Below are 17589 nucleotides of genomic sequence, written 5' to 3' on the forward strand. Positions count from 1 at the left end.
TTTACACCTTTGGGTGTTATTTTTACTAAAGCCTTTAAAACTGAATATCTCTGGTTCTACTGATTGGATTTTTTTCATTTTTGTCTTGTTTTATTTATTAAAAGCTACTCTAGCGTTCTATCTCCCAGCTCCTTTTCTGGGCTGCTTCTGCAACTGGACTCCGCCATCTGTGAGTCTACCCTGCCAAGTGGTGCCACTACAGTCCTCTAGCTTTTTTGCTTTTAAGCGCTATACCACAGTTTATTCTTTGAAAATTCATGACTCAAGTTCTACTGATTGATTTTTTTTGTTTTTATCTTGTTGTATCAAATACATTAATTTCTATTTTTCTAACCTGGTGTGGGATGCTTTTTATGTAGTGTTTTCACTGTGTTACTGTTTTCAAGTGTTGCACAAATACTTTACACATTGCCTCCGAGTTAAGCCTGACTGCTCTGTGCCAAGCTACCTGAGGGTTGAGCACAGATTAATGTAGGGTTTGTTTGTGACTTCACCATGAAGAGAACTGTGGTTGCTGCTTGAGGCGGGCCCCAATCAGTAACCCAATTTATTACACTGAATCAAAATAATTGAAAATACAACACCCAAATCTTCCAAAGCAACTTTGAAGCAGTCACAATCCTATCCACTTCAGTGTACCACTTTTCAGGTTCCTATCAAAGTTTTGGAAACCCCTTTGTAAAAGTCCAAAGGACCCTGCTCCAGGGGACATGCACACACGCTCCTCCCAGCAATTGTCAACAGATACTCTTTCAACACTCATGACTTTTGTCATTTACATTTCTGTTGCTGTTCAGTTCTGTCATCTTTTTGCTTTTTCAATCTCTCTAGTTCTCTGAAGTTTGCTCTTAATTGTAAAATACTTTTTAAAAAAAAATCAGATTCCATCATTCTCATTTTGTAAGATTCTCAAATTCTCTTTTTAGCCACTCTCACACCCAATTCTCCAGCCATTCTTTTCATATGCATGACAAGCTTGCTTCCCTGTTTCCAAATGCAAAAACACCAATGAATCACAAGTCACTTTTTGAATTTTAAACTGATAAATATCTGACTCTGCAAATTCTTCTAAATTTACTATATGTGTTAAAGCACTATTTTTCACAATCCTTATCTCACTTTTTGATGATTTACCAACCTCTGAATCATCTTTCCTTTCACTTGTTTCACTCAACTCAGATTCTTCAATCTGAACTTGTTACTCATTATAAGGAGGTGGTCTTGTCACAATCAATAAAGCACCCATACATTCAACTTCTTCCTCAGAATCATTGTTTTCTTGCATCATTATTGTTATACTTATCCTCTTTTGATTTGGTTTCATTTGAGTCACAAGCAATTATGAGAAATGCATCCACAGTTTATAACACTTCCGGTTGCCACAACTTTTTCCCAAAACTCAGTCTTACATCCATCCTATTATGAACAGCCTTGCCAATCTCACCTTTCAACATTGTCTTGCATGCTTTCTCATTAGATACTTGATGTAATTTATTAACTGTTTCAAACTATGTCGGTCTTGGTTGTAGTTTAATTTCAAACAAAATATGCCTTAAATAATGAAGTTTCTTCAATTACTATTTTCAAGAGATTGGAGCTTTATCATTTGCCGTAATTTTGTGGCATTTTTAAAACATAGACAAGTATGCATGCGGTGAGTCGATGCATTTCATATGCATCACTTCCAAACAGAGGTGGAATTTCCCCTTCTGATGGTGAATTCCTAGATTTTACCAAGGTTGTACACTTTGTTGATTTAAACTTCACAATATGCATGCACAATCAATTGCAATATAATTTCATGTATTATCTCAAATACAGTAATTCAATAAAACCAAAAGCAATAAACCTGTGTTGGGTCAAGGAATAAAAGTCAAACTCACCACAAAAGGGAAGTAGCATTTCAAACCACTACACCATCGCAATCAACTAGCGAGGCTTTGCAAGCAATAACCTAACCTGCAATCAGTATAGTTTACTTTTGTGCACAGAATAAACACCTCTTTACTAATTAGTACTCATTCACAGGTAAAGATCTCATAACGTCAAATTAATTTTAAACCTAAGTGCTACCTTTAAGTCTTTCACAGGCACTTTTACCTAGCTCAAATTTTCCAAAATCTTCACAGAAAATATAGTGTCAAGACAGATAAAACATCAACAATATTTAATAATACACTTTTTTTCAACCAACCATAATATACCACTAACCACGAATGAAACCCTACCACAACACAAATGCAATTACCAAAACACACCGCACGTTAGAAAACACACATCTTAAGACCCTCCTTTTACTCACCAAAGCAAACGTCCGGACAACATCTGCAGGTATACTGGCAATACTCCAAACATTTCCACGATTCTCCAAGGAGTTGGAGAACCAAATGCTTCCACTATTTAGCCTAATTAATGTTAGTTTAATTTACTCCCCAAACGGGCCATCAAAAACTGTTGACGGTTTAATAAGAAATTAAGTTTGGCAGGAATGGGACTGTCCGAGTGTCTCATAGATGTAGTCCAATGCTAGTAATAAACCCTGTACATGATAAATTTCTAAAGGGAATAACCTTGTGAGTGTATTTAAAAATAGTATCACAGAAAGCAAAAAACGAATAAATAATAAATCAGAAGAAATAGCATAAATGTGTAAAATAGATTGACAGAGTCCCTACCTAAAGAAAGCCCAGATCATCACTGGCTCTCCTCCAAAGTAACTTGTTTTTTTACAATGTTTTGAGACAGAAAACACGCATGTTCATATCACAACAATACGTAGAAGGTTTAGATTAAAATGTTTCACTCATGACAACCTATCAATCTATTATTTTGTACAGCACCCCTAGTAACTCCTACTTCCTAAAGCATTGTATTGGGTAAAGCTGTACACATTTAATTAAGGAGATAACATGATACATTATGAAATACAGTAATATAATAGCTAGTTTAGCTACAGCAGAGCTCGGCTAAATAACTTTAAACAGAAAGAACATCCTTCCCACACATTATTACACCTTTATATGGGGGCACACAAGGGCTGAGGCTGCATTTATGCAGATTTTCTAAACTAGAGAAAGACAAACGCGCACTTGCCGCTTGAACTCCTAACATAAACATATACTTTCCTGCAGCAGTTCATGAATGATTGTCAAAGAGGCCTAGTTATGCTACCTGAAACATGCCTAAGTTAATCATTCTTTTCTAGCAAATTAAAACTCGTTTACGCATGCCAAGCAGTACATGTTAACACGTTAAATAAAAGTAGCCATTGCAGAGGCACACAGACCTACTCTTTTAGAAGCTAAGAGATGGTAAATATGCCCAGTGATCTGCCCATTATGTCACAAGCTGCTAAAATAGCTAATTCAACCAAATTTTCTTTGCTGCGTTCTGAATACTATCTGCAAGTTTCAGGTTCAAATCCTGGTGGGGGAAGACTCAACTTGTAATTGAAATTATATTTGCAAATATAGTGGATTAGTTTAAATGTTTTGGACGAAAACTCTTATAAGATACAGATTATTACTACAAATGAGGAATATGAAATTGTCCCATCTCGAAATGGGGCCCTAAAATTGGTCATGCCAGCTACTGGACGCTTCTGGGGAATATAAAAATATAATGTTAAAAAATCATCGGTCTCGAGCTACGAAGCAAGACAAGGAGCAGGGAGCATTAATGCAGCACACTCCACCAACATAAAGTATAATTAGCAGGTGGTGTGAAAACATTGCTGTTCATAGGAGAGCAAGCTTCATGAATAAAGTGACAGAAAAGAAAGAAGGAATTCTGTGTACAAGGAACAACTCCTGTTAAACCGATGTGTGTAGTTTCTCAGTGACTTCAATATTCTCTTTCTACACTAAACAAATGGGCCTAGTGAAGGAGCATATGTAGGTGTGCATGGATGGCCTGGTATTTGTAGATTATGTGCTTTTCTTCTATTAATTCAGATGTTTGCCTTCTGTTGTGGAATACTAAACTTTATTCGGACATTTTCCATTTCTTGTAGGGCTCTAAAGTAAAGTCAGATATTTGCTGCCTGTTGTGCCGTTCTAAAGTTGTCAGACACACATTATTAACAGTAAAAATACATTTGTTTAAACCACAAGGTTTGTTAAATTGTACAGTGCAAACATTTGTTTAAATAATCTTTAAAACTTCTATCAGATCACTCAACCCTATTTAAAACCAATAAAAAAACCATCCCACAGCACGTTACATCAAAAAATTGCATGCTTATACAAGTCGTATTGCATCCATTCCTAGCCCACAACTGCATACTACTTACAAACTGGTTTTAAAAAATGTCTCTTAGACAAAAAAGATTACTAGTCTATTCATACATGTACTCGAGAACAGTGAATGCCTAAACCACAGTTACAGTTCCCGTTAGCATCTTCAATATTTACCTTTCTCCCTTCCAGTGCAAAAGCCAGGTTCTGCCCGTGCAAACTTTTAAAATTGCTAATTGTATTACAGGGTTCAGTGTATTGGACAGATAGGGAAATGAAATAGCGTTTTCTAGTAGTCTCGAGGACGAAGGTGGAGTTCTTAGAACTCAGGTGATGCAAATCTCTCCTTTTTGGCCCCAAGGCTTATCTTGGCCCCAAGGCTTATCTTTCCATAAAAGTCCTTTTTATGATAATACAGGGGCATCACATTTGAAATCCTGTATATTAAAATACTGTGGAAAAATGTGCAAGCGTTCCCTTACTCGTCCTGCCCACACTCTCTCTCTATTCAAGATTTCTTAATTTAAGTTGACACTTATTTTACAGGATATTATCTGTTTTTGCCAAAAATGGAGAGGTAGACAAGATGCACTAGAGTTCCAGGAATTTAACTTAGTTTCCTTTCTTGCTGCTTGAAGCATAATACTAGGCAGTCCCAAATGTGTTTAAGACAGTTATCCTCCAATTTTCCCCATTTATACCCCGATTCTTGACTAAGCACCTCTGCTCCATATAACATCAATAGGGGAACCATTGCTATGTAGGATGAGAGGATGATTCGGTTGAGAGGCATCCAAAGTCTGAGTCGTATAATTGTCCCCTCTTGAGTTGTTCTGTGGTTTAGTTGGATATTTTCCTCCTCTTGTGTAGTTCTAAAGTAGACGCAGCTATTTGCCAACTTGTTAGCATTTCTACTGTTGAATCGAATATTTGCCTTCTCCTGTACCGGTTTACTGTTTAGCCTGATATTTGCTGCCTCTTGAGCTTTACTACTGAGTCTAATATTTGGCACCTCTCGAGCAGTTCTACTGTTCAACATGACATATGATGCCTCTTGTGCTGCTCTCTTTTATAATCTTATATTTGCTGCTTCTTTTGCCGTTGTTCTACTATTGAGTCAGATATTTTATGCCTCGAGCTTTCCTAATCTTGAGGCTATTTGCTGCTTCTTATGCTGTTCTACGGCTGAGTCGCATATTTGCTGCCTCTTGAGCCATTCTGCTGTTGACATTAGCTGCCTCTTGCACCAGTCTACTATTGAGTCTGATATTTGATGCTTCCCGAGCGGTTCTGTTCTTGAGTCTGATATTTGCTACCTCTTATGCTACTCTTCTATTAAGTCTGATATTTGCTGCATTTTGTGCCATTGTACACTGTTAAGTCTGATATTTTCAGGTCCAAATCAATACCAGGTCATGAAACTCATAATGACAGCCATCCTAATTGTTTTATCTCAATATTTTATTACAAGGTACCAATTTCAATTGAGGACATACTCTGTGTATCTACCTGGATGTCAACATATCTGCTGGAAGCAATTTCTAATGCCTCACTGCTGTCCGGGCTATTGGGGAGCAGACTGCCTGGGTAAGTGACCATTGTAGAAAATAGGTTTAACATGATGAATTGTTTTTAGATCTCTGCTGTATTCACCATTACCCAAAATGTATTTATTGTGATCAGGTGGAAGAGTGAGCTTTTTCAAAAGGGGCTTGATCATGGTAGATTGCTATTTCTAGCTTACCAGTCCAAGGATCAAGTAAAATTGAATGAGTAGTAAGGTTGTGTTGGATTAGTAGTTTCATGATGTTTGCAGAGCCATGCCCCAGAGGGTCTGGTGGTAGATAATTTCATTAATGTCTTGTAGGACTTGTAGTTTTTCCTTTTTCCATTTTGACACTGGGCCTATGAGCTATAGTACAGTGCCCTAGGCTAATATGCTAGAGTGGCCAGCAAGACCAGGGACCAGGTGACATTTTTAAAAGGTAAGCAAAAAGTTGAAACTCTGATTCTCCCGCATAATAAAGGCAAGTCGCAATGTTTACAAGTGTGCCAACAAATACTAGTCGGTTTTCAATTAGCATTCAAATTCTTGAACATTCCTCCATAGGAGTCAATAGATATCTTTTTTTAGTTCAAAAGATTGTCTTGGTCTTCAAAATAAAAATAATACATACAATCAATAAAGGTCAACACCGATATAGATACTTGTTTGTAGTTCGTATACATGAAATAGGCAAGGTACTGCCAATATAAAAGTAAGTTAAGCTCTTATAAGACGATAGAGCATAATGTGATTGTCTGATACAGAAAATACCCTCATTGATACTTGAGACTAGCATGAAGATAAATAGTAATAATGAGTAAAGGAAATATCATTAATCATAACATGCAGAAAAAGTAGGCCATTTCAGCAAGCATCAGACACCAGAAGGAATTCACACATACCTAAAACCATACCAAACAAGATAAAGCCAAGAGGGGGAGAGGGAGAGAGTGAAGGGTCAGTGAAAAGAGGGGAAGTAAATCATATGGTCAGTGATTAGGATGATCTATCCAGCGATACCCAACATAGACTAGAGATGTACTGAGGGAGCAAAGGCAGATTTCCCGAAAGGTGTCCAGTGTTGTCCATATTTATTGTGAGGTTATGTGAACCCCTGAAGATTTTGATAGGTCATTGTATGAGATTCTAAGATAAATGACCCATGTCCATAAAGTATGGAATGAGGCCGGAGTCATAGATTTCCAGCCAAGGAGGATGACTTTAAGGGCGATGGTTAGTAAGAGGTGAAGGAGGGCTAGGCCTACCTCTGACAGATCCGATGTATTAGATGAAGCAGATGGACCCAACATTAGAGACAAAATCTAAAGTAATGTTTGCCTTAAAGATCTTGCTAAGTTGGTATGTTATCTTCAACCAGTATGGGGGTGTCTTATCCAGGTGTCTGGTTGACACCTGTTCGGTATAAGTCAATATTACGCTCAATGAAGGACCACACGCCAATTATAAATACAATTTAGCTTTACTAGAATTGCAGCTAAAATGTAAGCATTTAGCACATTAACAATAGTAGAATAAGACTAGCAATGAAAAGCATCTACATATATATATATAGGCAAATAATTAATTGACAGATATGTTTTGATTAACTGTATACTAAAATGCATTGCACTACGATATTCAGGAAGCAGAATATAAATCAGTTGAATACTTCAGATAAGCTTTGATTTACTGCATACCAAAATGCATGTTTCAATTACTGCAGCAGGCTCTCACTACGATGTTCAGAAGGCAATATATAAACGAACTAAATACTTCTGATAAGCTTTGATTTACTGCACACCTAAATGCATGTTTCAGTTATTGCAGCAGTTCACACTAATAGGTTCAGAAAGCAAACTAAAAACGAGCTGAATACTTCAGGTTATAAACATAGTGCAGGCATAAATAATCAGTCGTAATGATAGAGCAGCGAAACAAAGGTGTTTTATCCCTGTGTGGAAACTTAACTTAATCCACGACATGCTGGGGAGCCCTCTACCGCCTGCCTGGACCTCTCTCCCCCTCAAGCACCACAAGCAAACAGGGAGGCAGCGCTGGGCCATGGCAGCTTCCACAATTCCATCTGCGAGCTTCCAAATCCCTCACACACAGTTCAGTGCTTAAATAACTCGAAGCTTGGATTCTATCTCATTCTGGCATTTTCTAGCTAATGTTATCAGTACTTGGCTGCTCTGCTCTGCTCAAGCCTTTTTTTACATTCCATCTTCTCCCTGTACTCTCGTTCTCAAGGTTGAGACAGAGTCTTCTACACAAACAAGCATGAAAATAATATCATGAACTTTTCCACGATGTTTGGGAGGGGGTTTCAACAGGCATTACGCTCATCTACACTGCTCAAGCTAATTAACCCTTCGCGTTACAATGTCTTCCGCATCTTTCCCTAAATACTGCACAGGGGGTCAGCCACTTACATGTGAAGAACATGGGTTCAGAGTCTCCAAGGGATTGTTTACAGGGACAGCACATGTCTGAGTCAAGTGGGCCTAGTCTAAAAAGTTTAATCGGGATCTAGTATAACAATTGCGCTTAAAAGAATTTACTTTGAGATAATTTTGGGATACATTGTATTTTTTATCATATTGCCACAGATTTTGGGCCAGGCCTCCTCCCTAGCTTGAACTTTGGAAACACTTAGACCATGTTCTCTGTAAGGGGGTAACAGTATTGTTTATGGATTTGTACAGGATTTTATATATATGTGAGGCAACGTCCTTTCGATTGGAATGGCTAAGGAATGTGTGGATAGTGTGTTTTTCAGGAGGCTCAAGCTTGGTTATCTTTGATTTTTTTAAGAAATCATAAGTCAAGGTTAGAGAGTGAGAATTTATTTTCACTTGCAGAGTGGCAAGGCATGGGTTCAGTGTCTGAAAAGAGATCCAAACCTAAACAAATTCCTTTAGCCACCCATACTGGCCCAATGGAGGCAGAATTTGTGGTTTCCTTTTTTTTGGTGTTCCATAATGAAAGAGCAATGTATTTATTGATATTGGGGGCTAGGTTTTTATCTACTAGCAACAGGGCACAAATTGTATCGTGCTGATAGGAATGCATTCTGATAGTCAAATTAGTTACCTAAATTGCAACCCCTTTCTCATAATTTAATCAGAGTTTTTAAGGGCCAGTCTGGGTCATTTTTTGCACTAGAGAAACTCTGAGGTGACTTTATCAATGGCAGAAAAGAACGCCTCAGATAAACCGACCAGGAGCATGCTGGAAAGAAAACTTACAAGGGGAGTCAAGCCTAGATAGTGCTTGCACTGTCGCTTAACAACCTGTTGTATATGCTTTGTGGGGTTCATCTCTGCCCATTGTGTTTCATTTGTCAGTGTTCTTAAAATTTCCTTGTATGTAAGTGGTTAGTCTTGTCTCTTTGTCCCACCTTTTAGCCATTTCTTAACTCCCACTGAGCAGCACCCCAGGACTTGTATTCTACTTGTCCCATTTTATTTCCTGGTTTATGGACTTTCTTTTAATTTTCAATGAGCACTTCCCACAAGTGTGCTTGTTTCATTTCCCTTTCTTAGTGCGGTGCCCACTTCAAGGCCTCTGCAATGTGTGTGTGTTCCTTGCCCATCACAAGGGTGCCTATTTACTTTTCTTTGTGTTCCGATCGGAGCTGCTGTGAGGGGGGTGCTCTGCTGCTCAGTGAGTGCAGGCTCAGTCTCTCGTCAATCACCCTCAGCACCCGGGTAGGACCTCCTGACTTCCTATTTATGTTCAGTATCTTTTTTTACCCTTTACACCTTACATTTTCCTGTACTGTCCCCCCCCCCAGCAAGACCTTCTGCCCATTGCTGCTTGCCAAGCCAAATCCCTCCTCCCCCCAACCCATGGAGTAAAGATGGCTGCGACCTGTGAGTCAGATCTTCAATCAGATCCCGCTCCGGCGCTGCTGAAGATTCCTACACACAAGGCTATGTCCACTGCTTTACCTGGGCTGAGCAATTGATACCCGTTGCTGTTGGCGCCTTCTATCCCAAACCATTTGTGTTTAAATCACTGCACCCAGACAGAATAATTCTTGTGGCTAATTATTGCTCTAATAAAAATATAATGTTTGAAGATATGCTTACTGCGTCATGAATGTCAAAAACCTGAGCTGCGGATTACCTACTGCTCTAACTCTGCTAGCCTGTTTCACACACAGAGCTCTACATTCTTTTGCATCCTTTCTGCATCGTAAGGCAGCATGTGCACAGCAAGTCCATTGTTTCAGGATAACACTTCCACTGCTGCCAGTAAGATTCCATCCAACTCAGCATCTAAGGGTAGTTGTCTGGAGACAGATGAAATTTAGAACTCTGTGGCCTTGGTGAGTTTATACTGAAAAAGAAACCCAACATAGAAAGCACACTTAATCAGTTAGAAGTTCCAAAGTGAGGTGGTGTAACTGACAAAAGAAATAGAGTGCTTGACAGTAGAAAAAGACTGCCAGTTATCTGTTCCACCCATTTTCTAGCCCCTGTTAATTCACAGATTTGTTATACTCTTCTGCTTGACCCACACTCGGATCAGCCAGCATTATTACTTTACTGTATTGGCCTTGGGCCTTTTTAATTAATTTACTGATTCTTTCACCAACACATCTAATGGGGTCTCTTGCATACGTTCGCTATCAATTCAATGAAAACAATTTTCAAATGCCCTCAGTCCTGAACCTCCCACCTCAAGTTTCACCATGAGAACTCCACTTATAAAACTTCTCTTGTTCAAAAATACGTTTGTAATTTAACAACTCCAGTGTTTGAGATTTATTTCCTTTTGGACTCTTTCAAAGAAGTACCAGTACTTCTAAAACAATAAAAATGTTTGCTCTGACTCATTAAAATATATATTTAGCAGTTAACGTTCCCGTGGGAGATGGACATATTCAGAAAACCTGGTGTAAGCAGTGACTTCACATTTCTAACATAGCTAAGCTCAATGTGCAGCCATCATATTTAGAAGTTGCAAGCTTATTAATAAATGTGCTACCGTAAGATCAGTTTAATATATTTTCAAAACGATCTCCATTGCGTAAATGTTATGTATGCATCTTCATTACACAAACGTACACTTGTGTTAATTTAAAAGAAACTGCACTGTTTTCCCTAGATATCTAAATTCTAAAGTTTCTATCCTGTCCCACCATGAGATGTGTTTAGGGGACGAAAGTGAAAGTATACCTTTAGGTCTCTGGAAAGTTTTCTGTTCATTATAGGTGATTGATTTGGATATATCACTAGAGAACCATATGCCTAGATCAGTGTGTCACAAGCTGATTTTCGATCGGCCGGAAAAGTCAGAGAAATAAATGAAGATGGCATTAAATTCTGTGTTTATCCTGTCACATTTGCCTTCTAAGACAGATACCAAATATCGGGTATTGTATTCTGACATATTGCTGCTTACTCTTTTAACATGAGACTGGTGTACTTTTTTCTAAGACTGTAAAGTGAGAGGAGTTTTAGAAGTTGATTATGTGACAATCTTGCTGGAGTACAGGGAACATGAAAAGAAAGGCTGTAGGATATTGATTTTTTTTGCAACGCACAAAACAATGTACATACCTGTAAATGAACTGTATGTATTCATCGGGTAGGAAAACAAAAATTAACTATAGTTTAGTCGTTTTTGCTGGAAACTGACATTTTAGGAGGATTAAAACAGATTAAGACATTTTACTTATTAATGCACAAGTACTACATATTCACAGAAACCCGATTTTCACACGTAGTTATTTAAGTGCTATATAGTTTTACCACTAAAAATGTACGTCTGTGAAAAGTTAATGGCCATTTCAATGGGAAATGTGCTGTCTGTAAATGACAATGTGCTGCCACACAATGATTTAGTTACATTAAAAAAAATCACCCCTTTTCATGTCTCATGTCCATTAAAGGTAAGTGCATCCTGAAAGTTTGTGATTTTAAAAAGCGAGACATAATTCTAAAAAGTTTGGGAACCTCCGGCCTAGATACTTAATTAATTTAGATTGCCACTGGAGGCCTGAGCGTCCTATGCATGAGGGATGATAATGAATATTCAGTGGAAATACCTTGGTTTTGTCATTATTCAAGGAGTATCCTGAACAGCTAGAAATGGAGTAAATGGTCTTAATGATGGCTGAATCTGGCTCTTCAGAGAAGATTAATATTTCATCAGCATATGTTGCTGTTTTAAAAGTAGAGGAACCAAATTGGAAACCTTTAATCTCTGAATCAGTATTGAGCATTACTAGGAGAGGGTCTATAGTTAAAAGAAATAGCTAAGGGGACAGTGGACAGCCTTGCCTGGTTTCCTCATGCAATGGGAAAGGGCTAGGGGTGACACTGTTAACTCTAATAGTTGCTGTGGGATTGGCTATAGTGCCATTATCCTTCTCGAATAAGGCTCTACAAGATTATATCTATGGATCACTGCCACCATGTAATGTGAGGTGACTTTGTCAAGTGCCTTCACCATGGTTAACACTATAGCATTGGTGTCAAACTATTTTGGCAAAGAAGCTTTTTTAATGATATGGTAAAACATACAAATGTAATCTCTCACTAGACTGCCCGTGACAAAGCCAAATTGTGAATTATGGATCAACTTAGTTCTAAGGGGTTCAAGTCATTTAGCAAATATTTCTACATACATTTTGTGCCTCCATATTTAACAATGAGATGGATCTAAAGTTTTTCAGGTCAGTGTGCTTATTACCTTCTTTTGGAATTACAAAAATATATTAGCTTTGGCTGTTGTGCTGCTGTTTTTACCCTAAGTGGTTGAGTAACAAATCAAGTGGCTCTAACAGGGTGGAAGAAACTATTTTATAAAAATTGATGGGGAGATCATCAGCTCCTGGTGTTTCACCATTGGGTATGAGTTTAAATGTGTGCAAAGTTTCACCTTTATCTATTGGTTTATTCAGAGAAAGTTTATCATTGTCTGATAAGGATTTTACTGGGATGTTCCCCAAGAAGGCTAGGCACGAATCCACACTAATAATCTTATCTGGTGTGTACTAGGAAGTATAGAATGATTTGAAGACCTCAAAAATGTCTGGTTTTTTAGATGTAACAGTCCCCTGATGATCATTAATTAACGTTATTATACTGCTATTCTGCTTGAATTTCGCTAGGGATTTCTCTGCTTCATTTAGATAGAACAGTTTTTTGCTCTTTTGAGCTTCGACTCCTAAGTGTGCTTGTCTACATATTATTGTACTGTATTCACATGTGAGCCATTTGAGGACATGTAGAAGAGATGGGTCTATGGAGATTTTTTTGCCTCAATTTCATTCTCAAATTTGGCTAGTAGTAATTTGACATCTTTGTTTCTCTTTGCCACGGGGCTAATAAAACGTTCCCTAATGGTGCGTTTCAATGCATCCTAGAAGGTGACGGGGAAGAGAAAAACATTGCATTATCTCAAATAAACAGAGCTAATTCAGTGGTTAACCCCATAACCTCAGTTGTGGAGTTTAGTACTTATGTGTTCATATGCCAAGAGCAATTCTTGGGGAAGTGATTAGTGATTTTCAAGAGTTAAGGTAACAGCGGCATGGTCAGATACTAAAATAAGTTCAATAGTGGAGTCTATGGCTCTTTGCAGGAGGGAGGCATCTAATAGTACAAAACCTATGCATGCAAAGCTGTTATGTGGTGTAGAGAAGGCAAAATGGGGTGATGGCGTGTACATACGTCAGCTAGACCATGTGTGGTGCAGAGATTGCAAATATTATTGTGTGCATTGGGAATTCTGTATTTAAATGATGTGGACGTCTAACAAGGGTAGTATCCATTGGTAAGGTAAAATCACCTCCTTAAATAATACTAGCCATGTAGGGTAAGTTTGCAGATTAGGCCGTCAAGTGAGACCACAACCATCGCTCAGTGAAGTTATGGGCATGGATGTTTACAGCACAGAGTTCAGTGTCATCACTTTGTAGGTGGGTAAATTATTAAATGACTAAAAAAAGAAGCTTTTCAAAATAAAAGTAATTACTCCATTCTTTTTTGGAATCGCTGCCAAGCAAAACAATTTAGATATCCAGCCACAACAGACGGACAAGGCTACCTTATACTCAGTGTCTTGAAGCAATATCAGGTCACTCAGGTCTACTGCAATAATCAGTTATCGTTTCACTTTTCATCGGGTGATTAAGCCCTTTGGTTTTAAGTTATATTACTCTCAAGGAATACATGGTATAGTTCTGAGTACATATGGTGAGAAGATAGTGATCTGAGAGTTTTGACAGTGGGTCGCAGGCAATAGCAAAGTTGTAAAGCAATAAAGGACCACACGATTAGGCAGGAAACACATAAGAGGGTGTCAGAACAGAAGGCAGAAGGAAAGAAAATGAACAAGGATGAAAAACTCAACCCGAAAAACTGTCCTAAGGTAGGAGAGGATACTCTAATGAGAAGAGTTTAGTACCAGGAAATGTGGAGTATCCTCACAAGAATCCCCACTGCAACTAAAAGTCAAAACAAAAATACAACTGACAGTTGTTGGAGTAACAGGAAATCATATAACTAAAAATTAGACATTAGGCCACATGAGTTGGTGGCAGCAGGATCAAAGCAGTTGACTCAATTGAGAGCATTAATATGAACAAAACTTGCAAGTAGGTAATATGCATCACCTAGAACTACAAGCAGAGTGACATCTCATTGACTCAAATTATGATGCGATTGAGGCCCCTGAGAATTGTTGGTGAGGTAACATAAATGACGCACCAACAGAAACCTAAGTAACATAGATCAATCAGTAGGACATTTATTATCAAATAGGAAACAAGCCATGTGAGTCAAGGGCACAATATACTGTACATAACAGACAGATCGTAAAATTATAATACGTTGGGGTAACTTGTGTGAAACTCCAATTGAAGCTCATGTCAGTGGAAACAAGAGTTCCCACAAGTGGAATCATTGACATTCATCCATTCTTGTTTCAAATGTGTTCTCCAAAAAGACTCCAGTTCTGAAGTTTCTGTAAATACCAGTGTTTTACATTTAGAGATGATTTTATAATTAGAAGGGAGAATGAAGGAATGTTGGGTTGATTTTGCTGTGAGCTTTTTCCTAAGGGCCTAAAAGTTTTTCCTCCAGGTAACTGTGTCTTCTGAAATAGAGATCTTAAGTCCCTTGCCATGATAAGAGACTTAACTTTCCTCAAATGGGCCAGAATACTTTCATATTGTTAATGACATAATGGTTTACAGAGGATTGATCAGGGTGAGGTGAAGTCATAAAGTCTGATGTTGGGAATCTGGTGGGCACGTTCAGTTCAAAGTCCTTAGTGAAATTGATACTCAATGTGGTGGGAATCAATTTTTCCAAAAAAAGGTGTCATTGAGGGTGCTGCACCCTCCCTTCTCTCCAGGAAGCCAAAAATCCTATGAAAGCTTCTGCTATTACTGTCCTCCAGGTCTGTCACATCACGTCTGAGAGGCTATTAAAGAATCAGGCTTCAATATCTGTTTGGGGTGAACGTTATTGCAATCTATTACAGTGCTTATCCTCCCATCCAGTACTGTTATTCTACTCTTTAGTCTTTGATATCCTTATTGATGCCTGCTATTTCAACCTGAAATAGGTCACTCTATGCCTTAGTACTTTGAGCAATATCACATACAACATTCTGTCTTTTTAAAAACAGCCTCAAGTGTTGCCGGATTCTCAATTTTAGCTTTAACTGGAGAATCGGGAATAGGAGGTTCTTGTTTAGTTCTCTTTAAATTACCTTTTCCTTGTGTTCCTTTGAATCAGCCATGACATAGATAATGCTCGATGGATCCCAAATCCAGATAGAGCAGTGCTGAGTAACCCGGTATATGGCACTGTTTCAAAGTCTCAAAAAGCTTACCTTTACAGCACAAAAATTGGTTAGTCTCATTTGAGGTGTCAAAATTCTAAGCTCTCCACAATGACAGGATTGCCTCAAACTTTCAACAATACCCTTGCCATAAATGAATAGGGCATTTATAGGTCCACAGTCACTCAGACAAGACTATCCTGGTGCTAGATCAGACAGCAACTGCACCCAAGGATTAGTGCATAAGAGGAACAAACATAGAAAAGCATAAGCAAGAAGGCAGAGCTACAATAATGAATGGCAAAGAGTGTCCAGTGCAAGAAAGAGCCAAGTCTTCAGCCTCTTCTTGAAGCTATCTTTGATCTCAATGGATCAAAGTGGGCCTGTAAGTTGGGTCCACGCTTTGGTACCTAAAACCATAAAGGGATTGCAACCCTGGGATTGAAGCCAGCACAGACTAGATAACAGGACAGCAAGTCTGCTGGGTCCACTGAGTGCATGAGGCAGGAGGTTCTTTTACTATGGGACCGGGCGGTGTAGCTTACCATTGAGAAAGCAAGCAGGAGGAGCACCTGACAACATTCATTCAATGGTACACGCTGGTGAACAAGCACAGAGCCAGTTAACTGAACCGCTGTGATCTGAGGCCCTGCGGAAACTAATGCAGCAAGGACTCGGATGCCTTCTTGTCTAGTGTTCTGTCGGCAGCTGTGACTCGTTGCAGCTGCAAATTGAGGATTTCAGCATCCCTGGGTGAAGAACATGATTTTGGTCAGCTTCCGCCATCTATCTCCAATTAGTATGGGTAAGCCTGCCCAGATTTGGCATTGTGAGACATGTACTAGAGCAGCAAGGTCACCGGAGCTCAGTGCAGTGCCACCATCTTGCTTGTACCCCAAGCCATTCCCCCCAGTCAATGAGATATCCTAATTACTCCCTGGTGTAGATAAATCCTACTCAATGTTCTCCACTGCATATTAGCTGGTCAAGACAAAGACTCCTCTGCTTCAACCTTAGTGAAGTTCCATGTCAGCTGACTTTTAGGCATAAAAGGTCTCACTCCTCAGTGAATATTGTTGTTGGCCACCCTGACCCACATGTCGCTGTCTAATGTGATACTCCTGTCTTTCACTCTGCTGGCAACTCCTCTCTTTAATAATCAGATACCCTGCATCCACAGCTTTACCTGGCATCTTATTTGACTACCTTCTTTCACACTTGCAGACTAGCTGAAGCTGCTCTCTTGTGATATCTTTCCCAGAAGCACTAATTCTTACTTTTGAACTTTCACTGAAGACACAAGATGGAAAGCACCTCCAGATGTATTCCGACTTTATTGGACTTTGCTGATGAGTGGTACTTGCAGTAACTGATTACGACACTGATTTTCAGCTTCAATTCAAGATATAAAACCAGCGCAGGTGCAAATCAGTAGTTTTATATTTGGTTGTGAAGGAGTGTTTGGTTATTTGAGCAAGAAGGCATTCTATGTCTTGGGAAACATTGTCAAAGCCATGAGTTCTACCTTCCATTTTCACCTATGTACCTATCTTAATGGTAATGCCAATACAAGTTTACCATGTTTTCCTCTGTTATAAAAAGGAGGATATTCAAGAGCATCAGCTCTGTTCATAATTCGTTGCCACCCAAAAATTGATGGGGCACCGCTGTGCTCCTGTGGGACCTTTAGTAACTAACTAAGGGAATGCAGCCAAGGACACTGCAGCCTGCTACACATACGACGTAGGCTATTACGACAGGGTCCTTAAATCATACACAAGTATTTACTTCAGCAGGCTGCAGAGTATTAGGCTGCGATTAGAGGTCACTTAAGTCAGCCACAAGTCCTTTCTGTAGTAGGCTGCAGCAATACTTATGTCTGGCCTTTAACCACCACGAAGAACTTCTCCTAACAGTAAGGAGTTACTATTTCTAATGTTCTCTGGTAGACTTCACTCAATGATCGATTCTAGCAGAAGAGTCCCCATCATTAACTGTGTC

General features: G+C 38.9%; 1 protein-coding gene across 1 annotated transcript in view; it reads left to right on the plus strand.

Annotated features, from left to right (window-relative positions):
- The window catches only part of STAB2 (stabilin 2), an 805158-nt gene that overhangs the window by 13565 nt on the left and 774004 nt on the right, over nt 1-17589 (plus strand). The window contains 1 exon segment of the mRNA XM_069228991.1: nt 5707-5822. Within this exon segment, the coding sequence (XP_069085092.1) occupies nt 5707-5822 (116 nt within the window).

This window comes from Pleurodeles waltl, chromosome 4_1, assembly GCF_031143425.1.
Source record: "Pleurodeles waltl isolate 20211129_DDA chromosome 4_1, aPleWal1.hap1.20221129, whole genome shotgun sequence".
Lineage (NCBI taxonomy): Eukaryota > Metazoa > Chordata > Amphibia > Caudata > Salamandridae > Pleurodeles > Pleurodeles waltl.